The 21,030-nt window shown below is 35.9% G+C and overlaps 1 protein-coding gene and 1 long non-coding RNA gene across 2 annotated transcripts in view; one reads left to right on the top strand and one right to left on the bottom strand.

Moving 5' to 3' along the window:
• The window catches only part of LOC115422290 (plexin A3), a 119,841-nt gene that overhangs the window by 75,191 nt on the left and 23,620 nt on the right, over positions 1–21,030 (bottom strand). The window contains exons 5-7 of the mRNA XM_030138534.1: positions 19,255–19,354; positions 18,901–19,015; positions 6,164–6,364 (exon numbers count right to left, since the gene is read on the bottom strand). Coding sequence (XP_029994394.1) covers positions 6,164–6,364; positions 18,901–19,015; positions 19,255–19,354 — 416 coding nt within the window. The remainder of the gene's footprint in view (positions 1–6,163; positions 6,365–18,900; positions 19,016–19,254; positions 19,355–21,030) is intronic.
• Positions 1,272–11,480, top strand: LOC115422291 (uncharacterized). Its single transcript, XR_003935823.1, has 3 exons — positions 1,272–1,379; positions 1,411–1,416; positions 11,470–11,480. It is a non-coding gene; the product is annotated as an uncharacterized LOC115422291 (long non-coding RNA).

Raw genomic sequence — 21,030 nt, forward strand, 5'->3', positions numbered from 1 at the left:
ACAGAAGTGCGTAAAGTCGGTTTTTCCATTAAATCACAAATGCAATGATTTGTTTATTTATTATCACGAGATGACACCAGAAGTCATTCCATAAACATGGTGACGAACGTAAATATGGTGTTGATTTACAGATAAATTCACTATTATTATATATTACCCCTCTATCCTGTACTAAATTAAAAAATGATTGGGTTTCCTGGTGTGTCCACACATACTGTGACATGTTTCTTTTCAAACTCATCTTCTTCGCTTGTTGTAACGTCTGTCAACATCCGTTTTTTTTTTTGTTTGTTTTTTTTGTTTATTCACATGACTTTAGTTGTGGAAAAAGGTCTTTCCATTGCAGTTTTGGGTGATATATCATTTGCGCTCCGCCTGAAAAACCACCTCTTGTCAGTGCAAAACTTTTAATCGAAAAACTTGACTTTTGGCAAAATTGGCGTTTTTCCATTAGGTAAATTTTTATGCACTAGTTATATTTGCGCAGTTTGAGGTTCAATGGAAAAGCGACTACAGTCTAATGCTCTCATTCTGCATGAACACTTTCCTCAAGGCGTTTTTGAGATGTCGCATTCATAAAAGTGGACAGACACAGGGTCAAACTGAGCTTGACCTTTAACCTTTGGCTGCCACAACTAATCAAGAGAACACTTGTACCAAATTTTGTGACATTCTGTTAAATTGTTTATGAAATACTGATTTTAAATGAGATGGATGCATCTAAAAGCTTTGGTGGCCCAGAGGTGCAACAGCCCCAAAAATTATCCACTATAAAAAAAAGAAAAAAAAAAAGAGATTGTGATTTATTCAAAAAGAAGTATCTGAAAAAATAAATGTACTTCTTAAATAAAAATACACTTACATGAAAAAAACTATCTCCTAATAAATAAATAAATAAAAAATAAACTGAAACAAAGAAATAAACTTTTAGAACTTTTAGCGCAAATATTTGTTCATTCTGATTCAATTTTGTGAAACCAAAAGAAATATGAAATAAGAAAATGAGAAGAATCAAGACAAAAATGGCATGAAAAACACCACAGAGTATTTACAACAATAATAACGATAAAATGCTTGTTCAGTATTAAAAAATACATGAGTGAAATTAAGCAAAATGACAAAACTATGGCATATTTTGAAGTGTTTAAGCTTTGAATGTGGATAAATAAACCTAAATTTTTATTTGCTCTATTTCATACATTGCACTGCATACATTGACGCTGAACGATAAAACATAGTGTGTGGAGTGATGGGTTTTAGTTTATAAAAACAGAATCCAAGAGCAGCTACAGCGACTGCAGCTACATAACCTGAGTTTCACTTCTCTATCACTTATGTTTATTCAACCATAGATGAAGGAAAGTCAAAAGAACTGATGTGTGATGTATTGCGGTGTGATAAGTGAAGGAGGTTAATGTGTGAGGAAACAAATGAATGGATGTTGATATGTGAGTGATGCATATTTTGTTTTTATTATATAGTTTTATAGTTATTATTACTATTGATTACTATTACTATTTATGAGTCTGCATCCTGATAGTGCACCTAAATTTTATTGTACATTTTGTATAATGACAATAAAGTATCTTATCTTATCTATCTTATCTTATCTAAAACAATTGCTTTATATGTCTTTATCAACTGGTCACATGACGCTAATCCCAGGGTGTATTTTTACTCATTTCCTGAATACGTCTGTGGCGTTTATACTGTTTAAAATGGAGTTTTCCTTCCATAGTGACACTGTTTTTGTTGTGAAAACTGCCCAAAGTCTGTGTGAAGAATGTGCGATGGCAGGAATCCTCTGAGTAGTGTGTGTGTGTGTGTGTGTGTGTGTGTGTGTGTGTGTGTGTGTGTGTGTGTTGTCGTACTAAATGGCCAATTTCCTCTGGGAATAGTAACTTAATTAAATACAGACGCACACACACTGACCATCTGTATGTATGTAAGTGTGTGTGTGTTCCTGTGTCCAGTGACGGCATTTCTGTCTGAGTGTGTGTGTGTGTGTTTGTGTGTGTGTGTGTGTGTGTGTGTGTGCGTGCGAGCGGCGTCTTTGGGGCGGGCTCACCGACAGGAAGACAGATGAAGGACAGGAAATGAGGGAGAACAGAAGGACAACAGTTGGCATGCGTGTTTTCAGGATGCAGGACGGCGGATGGCGAGTGTCATCTCGGAAAAGGACGATAATCAATCTGCGGTGTCCGTCTGTGTCTGCACGCGTCTTTTTTTTTTTTTTTTTCCTTTTCTCGTAATTGAATTCCAGTCAGACGCATCAATACCGCCTGTCTACCTGAGGCCTGACCTTTGACCCCCGGGAGGTCGCCGGGGTCATGCAGGTCACAAGAAACTAATGACATGACAAGACGTCTTGGGGTTGTCGTGGTAACGGTGGAGACAGAGGGCAGAGGGGTGAAGTGTTGGAGTCTGGTTGGTGATGTCATTTTTAACACAACTGGAGAAAGCCATGTCTGTGTGTGTTTGTGTGTGTGTGTGTGTCTGTGTGTGTGTGTGTGTGTCTGTGTGTGGCTGCTGATGCTGCAGGTTCATCTCACAGCTGACTGAGTCACCTTCACCCTCCTCCTCCTCCTCCTCCAATCAGATCCAACCTGAACACAAACATCCATCCTGCTGCTGCTCCCGCTGCCTCCACTGCTGCTAACGCTCACTAATTATCTGCCAGACACACACTCCCGTCATATTAATATTCACAGCAGATTTTTCTTCTTCTACTGTATATATTTCGGCACTTTAAGAACACACACACATATCACGCATCAAGACGTGACTGGAGAAACCAAAGAGTGTAAAATCCTCCCCAAAAAATTGCCATTAATTTCTATTAGAAGACGATATGAAAATGAACTAAAACTTTAGAGTTGTATAGTTCTGTGAAAAAGCCTTATTCCATCTTTATCTTTGGTTGAAATGACCACGTGTTTATTTCTTATTCTCTTTTCTTCAAATACAAGAAAATACAAGAAGTATGTACAGAGTCTTAAAACACACAAAAACTGAACTGTTTTAGTAAAAGTTTAAGTCACTGTTTAGGTTTTTCTGATAAGGATGTGAAGCTTTTGCAAACATTTATGGCTTTAATATTAGAGAATACCAACATTTTTCTTGTAAATATGCAGTGTTTCTCAAATATGTTTAATTTTGTATAGTAGCATTTACATATTATTGACATATTATTATTAGAAAAACTGGTTCGTGACCAAATTTTTGGTTTTGGAAAGTAAAGTAAAAGTAAATTAAAGTGTATATTGATTACATAAGTATTAAAAGTACACTGTTATTTGTATGTTTTAATTAAAAAAAAAAACAGTACTGTGCAAAAACTCTTAGTCCACCTCGAGGTTTGTTGTTTTTCAGGGTTGAAATGATCATACATATTTATTTCTCATTCTCTTTTCTTCAGATGTAAGTAGAAAACGCAGGAAACATGTGCCCAGCCTTAAAAGACACACAAAAACTGAAACATTTTTATAAAGGTTTAAGTCACTATTTAGGTTTTCCTGGTAAAGATGTGAAGTTTTTGCAAACATTTATGGCTTTAATATCAACATTTTTTCTTGTAAATTTGTAGTTTTTCTCAAATATGTTTAATTTTGTAAATTAGCATTTACATTTTAACATATTATTCAACATATTATGACGTATTATTATTAGAAAAACTGGTTCATGACCAATTTTTGGTTCAGAAAACTTAAGTAAAAGTAAAATAAAGTGTATATTGATTGGATAAATATTTAAAGTACACTGTTATTTGTATGTTTTAATTAAAAAAAGCACAGTACTGTGCAACAGTCTTAGTCCACCTCTAGGTTTGTTGTTTTCCAGGGTTGAAATTATCTTATATATTTATATCTCATTGAGTTTTCTTCAGATATAAGTAGAAAATACAGGAAACATGCACCCAGCCTTAAAAGACAAATTTAAAAAACTGAACCAAAGGTGTTTTAAAGGTTCAAGTCACTATTTAGTGTGACCTTTGACCCCATGACAAGAAGCAGCACAAACAATTAAAAACATCTGGCATGTGTTGAATGAAACCTGGTAGAAAATAACATAAAACTAATGCCATAAATCTCATATTATCTCAATAAAAGGGTTAAAGACATGTTAAGTAGAAAGGGACGGTTACACTAAATACAACCACTTTCATTTCATAGAAGCTGTTTTTTTACAGTTTATTCAAATTACAGTCTATATTTTGTGTTTTTTCCCTAATTTTCAGATTTCCTCTGCTGTCACTCTACGTGTCCACATACTTTTGTCCATATAATGTAGGCTATATATCCACATGTTCAGGTGAGTCTCCTCTTCCTCACCGTGGACAGATTTCAGTGATCTGAGTTTCCATCTGTGACAGAGGAGCCTCTGTCTGACGGTTACCTTAAGCCAAATCTGGGTCTCAGTCAGACTTTGGCAGTGGATGAAGGTTCCTATTGAGTTTATTTGAAAACATCCACCTGTTCATATTATAGATTTCTGAAAGGAGCGTCTGAATAGAAGATATTCCAGTTTTATCTGACTCTTCCAAGTGTAGTAATGTGGCAAATATAATGAGAATTGTTGTGTAATTTATTCAAGGATGAGATTAATTCATAGCTAACATTCATGACTAGATGAGGTAATATTATATTATTTATAAAGCTCTCGTCTGCCACTTATTCTTGCATTTTTGCAGATATTTTGCATTTTTATAGACATCTCTATGATTGAAGCTTCATGTAATGTCTATGAGAATGATTTCAGCCTCAGTTCTACATCCATGTTCATCTCTAAAGCAAAAAAACCTCTTGACTAGAACTAAACATAATGATTTTTTTTAAAATTATTGAATAATGTGTTGATCATTTTTGTCAAATAACTAATCGTTTGATCCATAAAAAGTCGGAACATTCTGAAAAAGTCAAAAGCCTATGTCTATTTGTTTTTTGTTCATTTGTTTTTTTGTTTTAATGGTGTCTATGTCATCATTATGTGTATTTCTTAAATTTTTTTATTTACAGCGAGCAAGTGATGGATCAATGTTGGCTGTTTTATGTCTTGTTCTGTCATCTGTCTAAGGACTGCAGATGAAAAGTAGTCATTTTTATTAATTCTGGTGTATTTTTTTATACAACAATGTTCATAAATATGCATGGTCCCTATTAAATAAACCAATAAATAAATTAATAAATACAGATATTGACCTTAACTGTCCTTATATTCAGTTTATTGTCCCAGGAGGAAAAAAAAAAATTGAAAATATTAAATTTAAGTTTTACTTTTTCACAACTGCTCAAACCAGTCATCAGTTATGTTAAAAAAAAAAGAAGCTGCTGATAAATTTAATAGTTGACAACTTATAAATTAATCAATATATTGCAATTCTTTCTATTTACTGTACCTGAAAACATTAATAACCCATAGGTCGGTGCATAAATCAACATAAAGATACAATGGTCGAAATATTCTTTTATATTATCAAATTATTTCATGTATCATGACGTCCTACTTTCAAAAATTTCAACATTCAATTTTTCTGTTGATGTATTACATCATTGGATGGAGTCTTACTTAAAAAACAGAAAACAGTGTAATACAATTGGTGATAAGTGTTCAGCAAATACATACTGTACCACTGGGGTGCCTCAAGGGTCTATCCTAGGACCAGTTTTATTCTATTTAGTAACTAACTTATTTTGCAAAAAAAAAAAAAAAGCCAAAATCTCAATTGATTTATCATATTTTGCTTGGTTTTATTTATTAAAAGTAGAATAAAAGTGTAGAAACAGACTTTTGAAATAAGGAAAAATAATTGTTTTAGTTTGTTACTAGTTAAAGGTAAAGTTTTATGGAAAAATTTGATGTGAAGTCGAGGGTCCTTTTTTTTCTTTTTCTTTCTTTTACCAGTTTTTGGGCGGTAATTTCTGAGGATGCATGGGATTCTTGGAGGGTAGAGGTTTAAGATCACTATGTATTTGTTTTTGTACTTACGCAATGAAAACTCAAAATATATGTAAAAAAATTATGTGACGTCACTTAATCCGACAGCTTTTCCTGTTCATTCTGTTACTAACACTGCAAACACTCGTACTACTTCATCCTGAGACCATGACACACAGTCAAAACACTGCCGGCCCCGGTGCATGCTGGGTAGTGTAGTGAGACTCACCGAGGTGTTCTGGCACTGGATGCAGGACGAGTTGAAGCGGACGGCCGGGATGCGCTGGACTTTCCCCTGGATGTTGAACACACACTCGTAGTTCTTCTGACCCGACTGCGGCTGCGGCAGGTTACGAGCTCGCAACGTGATGGGACGAACCATTCCGGCCGGGACCAGGATGTCGGAAGTGGGGAGGATCTGAGGACAGCCCTGAGAAGACAGACGGAAGAGACATTAAACTTAGAGATATAATATTAAACCTCCTGTCTGTTATTTTAACCAGGTTATTCTGATGCTCTGTTGGATTCTTGATTCTCATCTGGTCAACGACACTAATGAAATATTAACAGAATCCCTTATAAATACAGATATGTTGTTAGACAGTTAATTTCTTTAGTTCATACATAATTCAATTCAACTTTATTTACTGAGCACAATTCATGCACAAGGCAGACTCAATGTGCTTCACAACAGGTATATAACATACAAAAAAAAAAGACACACAGGTCTTTACAGAAAGATGATATACGGTGAACTGGTCTTTTTTTTTTTTTTTTTTTTTCAATAAACCCATTCAAGGCCGTTCCGAATGTCATTACCCTGTCTGGGTTTATTTCACGTCTGTATATTATCCTTCATTTAATCCCATTACATGTTTCTGGTTAAATTTCTGGTCTGTGCGACATCACAGATCATCGTATATGTCTCATCACATGTTTTATGTCTCATCACATGTTTTATGTCTCATCACATGTTTTATGTCTCCTCTCTACTGTCACTACAGTAAACGGGAAAAAATACAATAACAAAAAAAAAAAAAAAAGAGGGAAATCTCAGTCTCTTTGTCGAATAAAAACCTTCCAAAATCAGCTGTAAAAAAGTCAGAAACTAAATATTTTAAATATAACCAATCGATCTTCCCAAAAAGTAATAATAATACTAGTACATCTATCTATCATCTATTAGGGATGCAACGGTACTCGGGAAAACCATGTACCATTCGCTCCGCTCTGCACGGGACAATCCGCCCTTATGGACTGCAGGTTTTCAGTTTTACAATTGGACATGCATGTGAGCACGCAATTTGGGGAAGCTCCGCCCCTCAGTGAGAGACAGTGGACAGCGAAGCGACTTTAGACTCAGCACCAGCGATTAAACACATTATCTGCAAAGTAACTCACTTTTAAGTACCGTGACACGCTATTACAAGGAAATGCATACAGTAGGTAACTGTGGCGTTTCTATTCTGTTGTTTTCTTTTACATCCCTATACAGAACAGGAATTTATTTATTTAAGAAAAGCTCCCTTTGGGCCTTATGTGTGCACGTGTCTGTTTTATACAACTGTATACAAGTAGTCAAGGAATAAGAAAGGGTTCTATTGCACTCCGGTTATTCAGATCAAATCCTTCACATCCCATTTCCCCGTCACTTCAGGTGTGCCCCAGGGATCTGTACTGGGGGCCCCACCTCTTTATCATCTACCTCCTTCCCCTCGACAATATTTTCCGGAAATACAATATCAACTTTCACTGTTACACGGATGACACCCAGCTCTACCTCACCAGCAATATTGTCTATAAGGTGACCTTAGGTGACTTGAAAGGCGCAACCAAATAAAGTGTATTATTATTATTATTATTATTATTATTATTATTATTATTATTATTATTATTATTATTATTATTACTATTATTATTACCACCCACCTACCTACCTACCTACCTACCTATCTTTCTATCTATGGGGGCAGCCATGGCTCAGATGGTAGAGTCAATAACTGTCCAATAACTGAAGGGTTGGCGGTTCGAATCCCGCTCTGTCCATGTGCTGCTGTGTCCTTGGGCAAGACACTTCACCCTCCTTACCTCCAGTGCTGCTACTCACACTGGTGTATGAATGCGTATGAATGTTTGGTGGTGGTCGGAGGGACCGGGCAGCTGTGGCTACAAATGTAGTTTACCACCAGCAGGGGGAAAATGTGAGAGTGAATGAATAATGGATCCTCTGTACGCGCTTTGAGTATGCGTTCATAGAAAAGCGCTATATAAATCTAATCCATTATTATTATTATTATTATTATTATTATTATTATTATTATTACCACCCACCTACCTACCTACCTACCTATCTATCTACCTATGGGGGCAGCCATGGCTCAGATGGTAGAGTCAATAACTGTCCAATAACCGAAGGGTTGGCGGTTCGAATCCCGCTCTGTCCATGTGCTGCTGTGTCCTTGGGCAAGACACTTCACCCTCCTTGCCTCCAGTGCTGCTACTCACACTGGTGTATGAATGTGTATGAATGTTTGGTGGTGGTCGGAGGGACCAGGGCAGCTGTGGCTACAAATGTAGTTTACCACCACCAGGGGGAGAATGTGAGAGTGAATGAATAATGGATCCTCTGTACGCGCTTTGAGTATGTGTTCATAGAAAAGCGCAAAATAAATCTAATCCATTATTCTTATTCTTATTATTGAAAGGCACCACCAAATAAAATGTATTATTATTATTACTACCCACCCACCCATCTATCTATCTATCTATCTATCTATCTATCTATCTATCTATCTATCTATCTATCTATCTATCTATCTATCTATCTATCTATCTATCTATCTATCTATCTATCTATCTATCTATCTATCCATCCATCCATCCATCCATCCATCCATCCATCCATCCATCCATCCATCCATCCATCCGGTTAAAAAAGTAGAACCAAAACTGTCCCTTTAACCCTGAAATAACTGCCAAACACACACATGTAAAAGTGGGAGGATAAAATGTTAAACACCGACATTCGTCCACACAACTAAACAAAGCCCAGTGAGAGCAGACAGAGCTGATAACGTATCGCTGTCTGTCATCGCCCACTGAACACACACACTCACTGACTGTGTGTTCAGTAATGGACAGCTGGTGACAGATCCAAGCTTTGAAACTTCCTATGTCTGCTGGAAACACACACACACACACACACACACTCTCACACACACACACACACATATAAACACACACTCTCAGTGGGGTGAAACCTTTATTAACGAGCGTCACCACGGTAATTAATTGCCAAGTGACTGACAGGAAGACCATTAGCTCCACAGGAAGTGGACCAGAGCACAGCGGACGCCGCCGACTGTGGAGACTGTGACGGTTTGTGGGTCTGTGTGTGTCTCTGTGTGTGTGGGTCTGCGTGTGTCTCTGTGTGTGTGGGTCTCTGTGTGTGTGTCTGTGCGTTTGGGAAAAAGGCCAACGTCGACTCGGAGTCTTTCAGAAAACACTTGACATTTATCCAAACACTAGGCTCACCTGTGGCAGGACGCCGGCGCGCCTCGGTGACACGCGGCGGTTTTATTCTACAACTGAATCAACTTCGGTCCAGTTTTAGACGTTCTTTAAACTGAGCTGAGACGCCTCCAACGCCGTTAAAATCTGACACATATTCAGCTCTGAGCGGAGAACAGTGTTTCCTAAATGTTTTCTTATTTGTCTGCAGGGTTTTTCTTTCTACTATGAGGCTCAGGTGCAGCATCCGAGACAAACCCGTGGAAAATCAGTGTGTAGCTCAAGCGTTTGCAAAGTTTTCAGGTAAATCTACACTTCCATACTTCGCAGAACTGATAGTTTTCTCTACTGCCATGTACTCTATATGGACAAAAGTACTGGGACACTTTAAATTCAGGTGTTTCTTTTCTAACAGGGGAAATATTCAAAGATTTGAAGCGTTTATTGTCAAAAAATTATTAGTGACCATATCTGGATTTCCAAAAAAAAGAGGATACTCAGCTCCACCTCAAGATACTGAAATGATACTTGACATTTACTTAAAGACCCCCTTAAAAACCCCTTAGAACAGGGGTGTCAGACTCATTTTAGTTCAGGGGCCACATTCAGTCCAATATGATCTCAAATGGGCCAGATCAGTAAAATAATAACCGTAGAAAAAAGTGAAATTACATCAAGAAAATATTTACATTTACAAAGTATCCTTTGAATTCTGAATAACATGAACAACCTGAAATTTCCTCAGAAAAATAAGTGCATTTTTAACAATATTATGCCTCTGTTTATCATTTAAATGTACATTACAACTTACAGATCACAGTGGATCTACAAATACATAAAACATTTAGTAACAGGCAGAATACGCATTTTTTGTGAATAGATAGTAGAAAGGAAAATGTAAACACTTTCATGTAATTTTACTTTTTAACTATAAAACCAAGAGAAAAAATATGTAGTTTTTCATTTAATTTCACTTTTCATTATGTATAGTCACAGAAAAAAATTGTTAGACCACCAAAAGTCATCAAAAACGATGGTTATACAATCAAGTACGAACTCCTGTGTGTAGCGTGACTAAAACAGACAGAAAAGAAAACATGGAATGCCTTAAAGCACTGTTTTTGTCAGTACAATGCCATAGATATTGATGTAAGAACTGAAGTGATTTTGGTTATTATCAAGAAAACATAAAAAGTGGATAGATATCAGCTTTGAAATTAAACTACTATGAGCTATTTTTGTTATCATTATATTTGTACACAAAAATGTACCTTTAGTTGTACCAGGCATTAAAATGAATAAGAAATTTAAGAAAACAAGCGGTGGTCTAATAACTTTTTCCGCGACTGTACACAGTAAGGAAACAGATTTCCCTGTTAAATGAAAATGTTACTTTGCCGTCCACAATGAATGCCAAGAGAATTTAAGATGCATAAGAAAAAAAAAAAAAAACAAACTAGGAAATTAAAACAAACACAACAAAGTGGCATTTAAGAATGGCATCCAACAGAGAATGAACATTAAATATAAACTACTATTACTAAGTAAATGCATATTTACATAAATGAGCAAAGTATGAGTAATAGTGCAAACTGTCAGAGATGAACAGTATAATATATGAGCAATTATTGAGTATTATATTGGTGTTTTACCAACTGTAGCCAAGATGTGTCCCAATAACATTAATTCTATTCATTTCCTTTGGTTTTTATTAAGTTGATCTTTTCTTTCTTTTCTACACAGCAATCAGTAGCACTGACCTTCATTATACAATTCATTTTCAATGTGGAGTAAATTATTTACAGTAAACTGGTTTCATAAGTGGTTTGTTTACTCTAAAGCTACAAGGTTCCCCTCTTGTACTTCAAATTACAACAATATAGAAATAAAAAGTGCTCAAAATGATGCTAACTTCCACATTCTTAATGGATAAAATGAAAAACGTCCTTGCAGAAGGAGCTTTAGACTCCAGTATGAACCGAACACAACATAAAAACATTGAAAAACCCTGGTTTATAACAGCAGAGTTATTACATGTATATAGTTGTATAGTGGTGTTTTTATGCAGAAACACTTGTTGATTTGAAGTTCCAGAGCCTTGAAAATAGAATTCAGGACAAACCTACATTTTCATGAAGCAACATTAAAGCTGATTACCATACCGTTTAACGTGATTACTGTAATTTACTTTAAAGCTACAGCCCGCATTTCATATCACCTCAATATGGAAATAAAAAGTGTTCAAAAAAATTCCATATTCTTAACGGTTAAAATGGAAAATGTCCGTGCAGAAGTCACACCCATCCTGCACTGCACTACTGTCCTTTAATTCTGTGTTATTGATGTTTATATTTGCACTATTGTTCTGTTTACTACTTATCATATTTCCTTAACCATATGTTGTTTTTTTATTATTTTATTCTATATTTTTAAAACATATAATTGTTCTATTGGATGTGAGAGCTAAGGATAAACTGGAAGCAAATTCCTTGTTTGTGTGAACAAACTTGGCCAGTAAAACTGATTCTGATTTAATGTGATAACTGTAATTTACTCTGAAGCTACAGCTTGCATTTCATATCACCTCAATATGAAACTCAAGTGTTCAAAATGATGCTAATTCCATATTCTTAAGGGTTAAAATGCAAAATGCTGCTGCAGAAGTTGCACCCATCCTGCACTAAACTATTGTCCTTTAATTCTGCACCATTGTTGTTTATATATATATATATATATATATATATATATATATATACACATACATATATATATATATATATATATATATATATATGTATATCACAGTAGAGATTGAAATCCAGTAGTTTGTCCTAGGACAAACTAAAATTCCTATCTGTCCTAGTAGGATTACGAATCCTACTGGATTTCAATCTCTACTGTGACATATATAGACATACACTACCAGTCAAAAGTTTGGACTCACCTGGTTTTTCTTTATTTTCATGACTATTTACATTGTAGATTGTCACTGAAGGCATCGAAACTATGAATGGCCACATATGGAATTATGTAGTTTAAAAAAGTGTGACATAACTCCAAGCATGTTTGATATTTTAGATTCTTCAAAATAAACACATTTTGCTTTTATTACTGATTTGCACATTCTTGGCATTCTCTGGATGAGCTTCATGAGGTAGTCACCTGAAATGTTTTCCAAAAGTCTTGAAGGAGTTCCCAGTGATACTGAGTATTTGTTGGGCATCTGCGGTCCATCTCTTGCCATTTAAATTAGAAGGTGAGTCCAAACTTTTGACTGGTAGTGTGTATGTGTGTGTATTTATTTATTTATTTATTTGTACTATTGTTCTATATACTGTTATTTTAGACTAAAATACCTTTTTTTTTTTTTTTAGCCATACATTTTTTTGATTGTATTCTGTATTTTTACCCCGCACCCCAAAGAGGAGGCAAGGGGTATTGTTTTTAGTTTGGTTTGTTTGATTGTTAACACTTTAGCAGCAAAACTATTTGTTAAATTCATACCAAACTGGGTTTATAGATTACCAGTGACCCAGAACAGATGTGGTTACATTTTGGGGAAAAAAAGGTCAAAGTTAAAAAAAATTTAAATCTTTTTTTTTTTCACTCATTTACTTATAATGGCTGGAATTTGTCGATAGTGACATCAGCACACGCATAGACATGATGACATCAACTGGATTGATGTCAAAATAAGCTACAATAGGTATGAGGGGCGGGGTTTGTTGTGCCTGGCAGCCGGCAGCTGAAACATGTCAGGTATGGGAACATCACTCTACTACTATGTCTGAAAAAAAGAAAATAATCCCTGTATCATTAAGATAAGAAGACAAAATGAAAATTCTTGAACTATAACACTTATTAATCATTACTGAAGTTCCAGAGCTGTAAAAATAGAAATCAGGACAATCCTAGTGTTTGATGAAGCAACATTAAACCTGATTATCATGTTTTAATGTCATAACTATGATTTTCTTCAATAATAATCATTATTATGTCTCCTAAAAAGCTGAGGATCTGGCCGTTTAGATACAAGAAAACTTTATAAAGCGTCCGTAATATTTGGTGTGAGTTTGTCCTTAGAGTCACCGAAGCCTCGCCTTTATCATCGTCATTGCCACTGCAGCTGCTGCGTTGCCTTCTCTTTCCCATCGGTTTTATTCCCAGACTCAGCGCCTCTTTCTCCTCTGCCACTTCCACCATTAACCTTCACATTCAGTCCTTTCATGTGCCCCCCTCTCAGACCCTCCATCTCTTCATCTCCCCCTCCTCTGGCTCTCTTTAGTCGACTTAATTGCCTGGTAATTAACATTAATTGCCGGGATTGGACGTTTTCATGTCAATTAAGTGGCTATTCATCTCCCATTACGCAATTAGCCAATCAGAGGTCGTTACTGTCACATTGTAATGACACCGTGCACCAATCACGTCAACGAGACGCCCCGGTGCTTCGATCCCGACTCACTAACGAGATAACGAGGTGACGGATAAGAAGTAATCTGTTACAGGGCGACAGCGAGAATCTGCTCGTGACATGACGGTGAACGCAGCACGGAGTTCATCACTGAAGCTGATGTTCATCTTCACGTCGTCGTCATCATCGTTACAGTCACTTCAAATAGAAACTACACCGAGAATACATTCACTGAATATTTGGTTCAATGGATTAAAAAAAACACCAGAAAATAGTAAAAAATGATGACTGAGATGATCTCCCCTCATTTGGTCAAATTATTTTGAGTTCAGTGTCACAAAAAAACAATAAAAAAAAAAAGTACATTGTGTGTCCTCACATCTACTGAACATTAATTGGTATTTTATTTGACTTCAGTTGCTGCCGAAACTTATTTTTGGGCTTCACGTCGCTTAAAAAAATAAATAAAAAGGAACAAAACTTAGCAAAATAACCACAAAATTTAAAAATAACTAACAAAATAAGTCAATTAAAAAAATAAATAAATAAAAAAGAATAAGATCTTTTTTTTAAAAAAAATTATGCACAACAAAAGAGAAATGGCCAAAATGAGCAATTAAAAAAAATGGAAATTAACCTAAAATGAATAAAGTACTTTTTTTAAACTAACAAAAGCAGCACAAAATTTTATGAAAATGAATAAAATGCACAAAAACTATATAAAATAAAAGAAATGGAAAAACTAAGCATTTTTTGATAAACGAAAACGTACAAAATAAGACAAATGAACAAAAAATATATAAATGAAAACCTACCAAAATAAGAGATAAAGAAAAAAACAATATCATAACTAAATAATGCAAAATATAAAAAAAGAACAAAACTGAAGAAATATTTCCAAAAAAAATAGCAAAATAAAAATAAAACTGATAAAATAATCAATGAAAAAAACTGATTTAAAAATAAAAATCTGAACAAAATGAGCAAAATTAATAAATAAATAACCCCCCTTTTTTTACTCAAACCAGTTAATCAATGATATCAATCAACATTTTTACTAATTTAATAGTTAACAATTAATGGAATAAAGGCTCTAAACTACATGTCTTTTTATTGAGGCTTTACTTGACTTTTCCACCTCAACATGTGTGTTCTGAAACAACAGGAAGCTGTAGTGTGGGGGGTCAAAGGTCAGATATGTGCAGGAGATTTAGAGTCTGGAGGGGAGTGTGTTTTCACTCGTCCATGATCTGTGTTTCCATGTTCAGTGTCTCGTAGCGTGTCTTTTCCCGTAGCCTTGAGCTGTTTTACTGTAAACGCTGCATGTCCTTCCGTGTTCTACAGTACGATTGTTTTACTCATGACCTGCTAGTGTTTGGTGTTTTCTTTTCTATACAGTTTTTATCGTGATTCTACAAAAACGGAAACATTTATAACCTATTTATGTTCATTTATAGACACACATTTGCTGAGTATGTTATTTTTAACAGGTTTAAAGCTCTTGCAGCATCTTCGAAGTCAGGATTTAACACCTTTTGTTGTTGTTTATTTGTATCGTGAATGTCTCTTCTCTGTAACCGACTCTTAAATATCCCACTGCCACAGTGTCCTTGAACGCATCAGTAAGAAGAGGTGTAAAATGCTGTGTGTGTTTTACCCTTCACTGCTGACCTGAAGCTTTACTGTTGTTTACTGAACCGTGTAATGACGGTGAGCAGCTCTGACCTTCCTGCTGTTCTTTAAAAAACATCTCGACTCAGCTGGCGGCGAAACAAACCACAGCTTTAGGAGTGATTTATTTAAAAAATAAACAGCCGGTTAACCTCTCGGAGAAACACCGACACCATGAGCCAGGGAAACCAGTGGCGGGTTTTCCGACTCTGGAACATTCACATCGAGAAGTTAGCGTTGTTATTTGTGTCGGGCGGCGTTCAGGTCAGATCCGACAACATGTTAAACTGTCTCGTACGTCTGGATGTGAGACCGATGGAACAAACGACGAAGGAGGAAGACGCTGATTATTTGACCTGAATCGAACAAACATGATTTACATATTTTATACACCGTCAACTGGGTGCACTTTGTTCTCCTTCTACCATGAAGGCAACATCATCTCAGCTAAAAAAACAAATAAATAGGACGAATGGCCTTGTCTCTCACTGGCATGTTCTACCAAGAATCAAAAACAAGTTGAATTTACGAGCACTTAGCACATTAGGAGCAGTCAGCTGCTGTTGAAGGTGCCTGACATTGCAGCTTTAATTGGTATAAAAAAAGCCAAAAAAAAAGTATATGCTTGTTCAGCTACATGACAGACCCATTCATCTGTTCACATCTCTCACTAAACCATAATTTTGTTCCATTTTTCCATTTTCATCCCAAATAAACACAGAACTTAGCATTAGCATGTAGCCCAATAGAAGCAGTCAGCTGCCACTGAAGGCAACTGACATTGCAGCCTTAACTGGTATAAAAAGAAAAAAAAAAAAAAAGACAAAAATGTATATGCATGTTTGGCGACAGACCCATTCATTTGTTCACATCTCTAACAAAACCATAATTTTGTTCCATTTTTTCATCTTCCTCTCATTTCCATCTTCTTATTTTACCCAAACTAATAAACACAGAACTTAGCATTATCATTAGCAATTAGCACATGAGGAGCAGCAGCCTTAGCTGCTAAAAAAATAAATAAAAAGACAAAAATGTATATGTAGGGGGAAAAACGGTGCATAAGGCAAGAAAAGCTGTTACACCTTTTATGTTACGTTATTTGTATATTCGGATATGTATTTGGTATTAATTTATTCTTGCCCTCAATGAACTGAAAACTAGCTAACAACAGAGTAGCCGCCATGTTGTTTCACAGGCTATGTGATGTCAGAGTGCAGAACTGGGAGTACATCGATCTAGTACGAGTTCAAGGGTGGAAAGTTACAGTTCCGACTGCCATTCCAATGCATTTTCACTAGTAGAAGGTTGGAAAAACATGGGTTACGGGTTGCCTGGAACGCAGCATAATAAACACAGAACTCAGCATTAGTATTAGCAATTAGCATTAGCGATTAACACATTAGTAGCAGTCAGCTGCCATTGAAGGTGCTTGATATTGCAGCCTTAACTGCTATAAAAAGAAAAAAAGTTCAAGTATGTTCAGCTACATGACAACTCCCACAAAACCATAATTTTGTTCCAATTTTCCATATTCCTCTCTTTTCCATTGTCTTATTTTACCCAAACTATTAAACACAGAACTTAGCATTAGCACTAGCAATTAGCACATCAGGAGCAGTCAGCTGCCATTGAAGGTGCTTGATATTGCAGCCTTAACTGCTATAAAAAGAAAATAAAAAAACAAAAAAGTGCAAATATATTCAGCTACATGACATCTCCCAAAAACCACAATTTTGTTTTTTTTTTCCCCATATTCCTCTCTTTTCTACCATCTTATTTTATCCAAACTAATGAACACAGAACTTAGCATTAGCAATTAGCACATTAGGAGCAGTCAGCTGCCATTGAAGGTGCTTGATATTGCAGCCTTAACTGGTATGAAAAGACAGAAAAACTACGTTCAGCTACATGGCAGACCCGTTCAGCTGTTCATGTTTATGACAAAACCATTATTTTGTTTCATGTTTCCATCTTCCTCTCTTTTCCATTGTCTTATTTTACCCAAACTGCTACACACAGAACTTAGCATTAGCATTAGCACATTAGGAGCAGTCAGCTGCTGTTGAACGTGCTTGATATTGCAGCCTTAACTGGTATGAAAAGAAAAAAAAAGACCAAAAAAAGTATGTTCGGCTGCGTGGCAGATCCATTCATTTGTTCACATCTCTCACAAAACCATAATTTCGTTCCATTTTTCCATCTTCTCCTCTTTTTCCATCGTCTTATTTTACCCAAACTAATAAACACAGAACTTAGCATTAGCATTAGCACATTAGAAGCAGTCAGCTGCCTCTGAAGGTGCTTGATATTGCAGCCTTAACTGGTATGAAAAAAAAAAAAAGACAAAAAGTGTGAGTACGTTTAGCTACACATCATCTCCCAAAAACCACAATTTTGTTCCTTTTTTCCATATTCCTCTCTTTTCTACCATCTTATTTTACCCAAACTAATAAACACAGAACTTAGCATTAGCATTAGCACATTAGGAGCAGTCAGCTGCTGTTGAAGGTACTTGATATTGCAGCCTTAACTTGTATGAAAAGAAATAAAAAAGACAGAAAAACTACGTTCAGCTACATGACAGACCCGTTCAGCTGTTCATGTTTCTGACAAAACCATTATTTTGTTTCATGTTTCCATCTTCCTCTCTTTTCCATTGTCTTATTTTACCCAAACTACCACACACAGAACTTAGCATTAGCATTAGCACATTAGTCGCAGTCAGCTGCCATTGAAGGTGCTTCATATTACAGCCTTCACTGGTATGAAAAGAAAAAAAAAGACAAAAAAGTGCGACTATGTTTAGCTACACGACATCTCCCAAAAACCACAATTTTGTTCTTTTCCATATTCCTCTCTTTTCTACCATCTTATTTTACCCAAACTAATAAACACAGAACTTAGCATTAGCATTAGCACATTAGGAGCAGTCAGCTGCCATTGAAGGTGCTTGATATTGTAGCATTAACGGAAAGGAAAGAAAAAGACAAAAAAAAGTATGTTCGGCTACATGACAGACGCGTTCATCTGTTCATGTTTCTGACAAAACCATTGTTTTGTTTCATTTTTCCATCTTCCTCTCTTTTCATTGTCTTATTTTACCCAGACTACTACACACAGAACTTAGCATTAGCACATTAGGAGCAGTCAGCTGCCGTTGAATGTGCGTGATATTGCAGCCTTAACTGGTGTAAAAAGAAAAAAAAAAAGAGAAAAAACTACAATTTTATGGCATTTTCCATCTTCTCAGACAACACCTGAATTTCCATTCTATGGATAAGATGTCAAAGAGGGTTTTCTGATTGCGATAAAAGCAGCCGTTCAATCATAAAACAGGATTTTCTGTTGGTGTGTTTGTGTGTTTGTACCTCCATGCCGCTGACCCGACCCTCCTGGAATGAACAGTCCTGCAGGTTGTTGGTGCAGACGTGACGATATTTACACCAGTGACACGGAAACACGCTGCTGACACAGGAGGTGCACCTGATGGAATCGACCAATCAGAGGACAGAGGAGGAGATGAGGGAAGAGGAGGAGGAGGAGGAGGAAATGTGAGATTGACATGTATGTATTAAACACTTTACAGCATTTTCTGCATCCGTGATCTGAGCTGCCGTTACCGTGGCAACCAAAGAGCCTACCACATGGATTATGTTGGCGCTAAATCTGTCCTGAGGAAGAAGAAGAAGAAGAAGACGAAGAGGAGGAGAATTCAGACTTACGAGTTGAGTACAGAGCAGTTGTAGTAGATGAAGTTGGTGGTGATGAACTGGTGTCCGGTCTCTGTGGAGCGAAGACTGAGCTGGACCACACGCTTCTCCCCTGGAAACAGAAAAAAAAACATGAATTATTACACTATCATTGTATAACTAAACCCAAACTGGAAATATACATAGCTCCTTATTGGTTTCTCTTTGGTGTTTATTTTAATATTTGCTAAACACCGTAGCTACAAAGTGAGTGAAATTAGAAATCAGTTTAACTAAAGGCCTAGTATGTGAGAGCTGTGGGTAAACCAGAGCCAAATTCCTTGTTTGTGTGCACAGACTTGGCTGATAAAGCTGATTGTGATTCCAAAATAACAGCTTTCACTGCAAAATCTATAGCTTTTAAAGGACGTGCTCTTATTTTGAAGGATAGAAGTTCGATACAGGTTGAACTGATGGCATTTATGTCAATTTAATGACTCAGAAACACAACAAAACAAGCTAAAATACTGAAAATTTTACAGGTAGAGGCTGAAATTGAGTTTGAAACTACACATTTTACACAGTCTCAAATGGTGCACTAATGAACTTATTATTTTAAGTGCATTTTCATGGAAAGTTCGGACAGAAAGTACCCAGATATACAAGGAAAATGGTCAAAAAGTGGGAAAGGCTGGAAGCTTGTCAACCTCAATCATTGCCATCTTGACTGTCACGGAATAGAAGGGGTAGTGAACACCACCACTGACTTTAGTCATTTAAAATACTACTCATACAGAATAGTACAAATTAAAGTACAAGTTAGTGAATAATACAACAGGTAACAAAAAGAAATTTAAGTTTAATGGCAGATATTCTGGTCAGGAGTAATGCTATAATCATTAAAAAAAGCAGTGAAGAAGACAGATCTTTGACTTGTCATTTCCATTTCAGTGCAAAATGAATGGTGTAATTTGTCGAAATTTGTGCAATGGAAAAATAATTATACTTTGTTTACACTGTACTGCATGCAAACGTAGTAGCAGAAGTAATTATGGTGTTTGAATGAGCAAAAAACTCCCGGGAGAAAATAGAAACAAGTATAAAACTCAGCAAATTTATTCGATTGTATTTGTGCTTTGTGTGAATCTATCTGCTTTTATATGAAGTTGTGATTGTATGAGGTGGTGCGCTCCCCTGTTCTGTTCTGTTTTGTTGTATTAATGTTTCATCTGAAATTAATGGTCCATAAAAAGAAATTCTAGAAGGGCAATATGGATGTAATCATCAAAACTTTCTGTATCCATCCTATTGTATTTTCTTGAATGACTGAGGCTGTAATTAATGTATGTGATGGACATTTGCCTTTCCAATAAAAAGATATTATTAAAAAAAAAAAAAAAATCAGCAAATTTACACACAGTGATATTTAACCCTTTCATGCATCGTAGTCACTACAGTGGACAGCTATTCTACAGCTGTTCTCTTGTATATTCATGGATTTTGTTGTTCTTTTCGTTGTTTGTTTGTTTGTTTTACACATATCTTTATTAAAGTTTTAAGACACTACATATCTTTTCTGACATGAATTGGTAACATTATGTAGATCTCTCCTGAGCATAAACCCCCAGAATCACAAGCCCTCCCCATAGTTTTCACACAATTTATCAGTAAATACATGTTTCTGTGTGTCAAAAATTAAACGCATGGTGTCCAGGTGAGTGGACATTTTTGCAACTTCATGAAAAATAGGTTCATAAGATTTTTTTTTTTTCCATTACAATTTTTTTTTAATGTATTTTTAATTTTTTT

This window comes from Sphaeramia orbicularis, chromosome 7 (assembly GCF_902148855.1).
Source record: "Sphaeramia orbicularis chromosome 7, fSphaOr1.1, whole genome shotgun sequence".
In the NCBI taxonomy this organism is placed as follows: Eukaryota; Metazoa; Chordata; class Actinopteri; order Kurtiformes; family Apogonidae; genus Sphaeramia; species Sphaeramia orbicularis.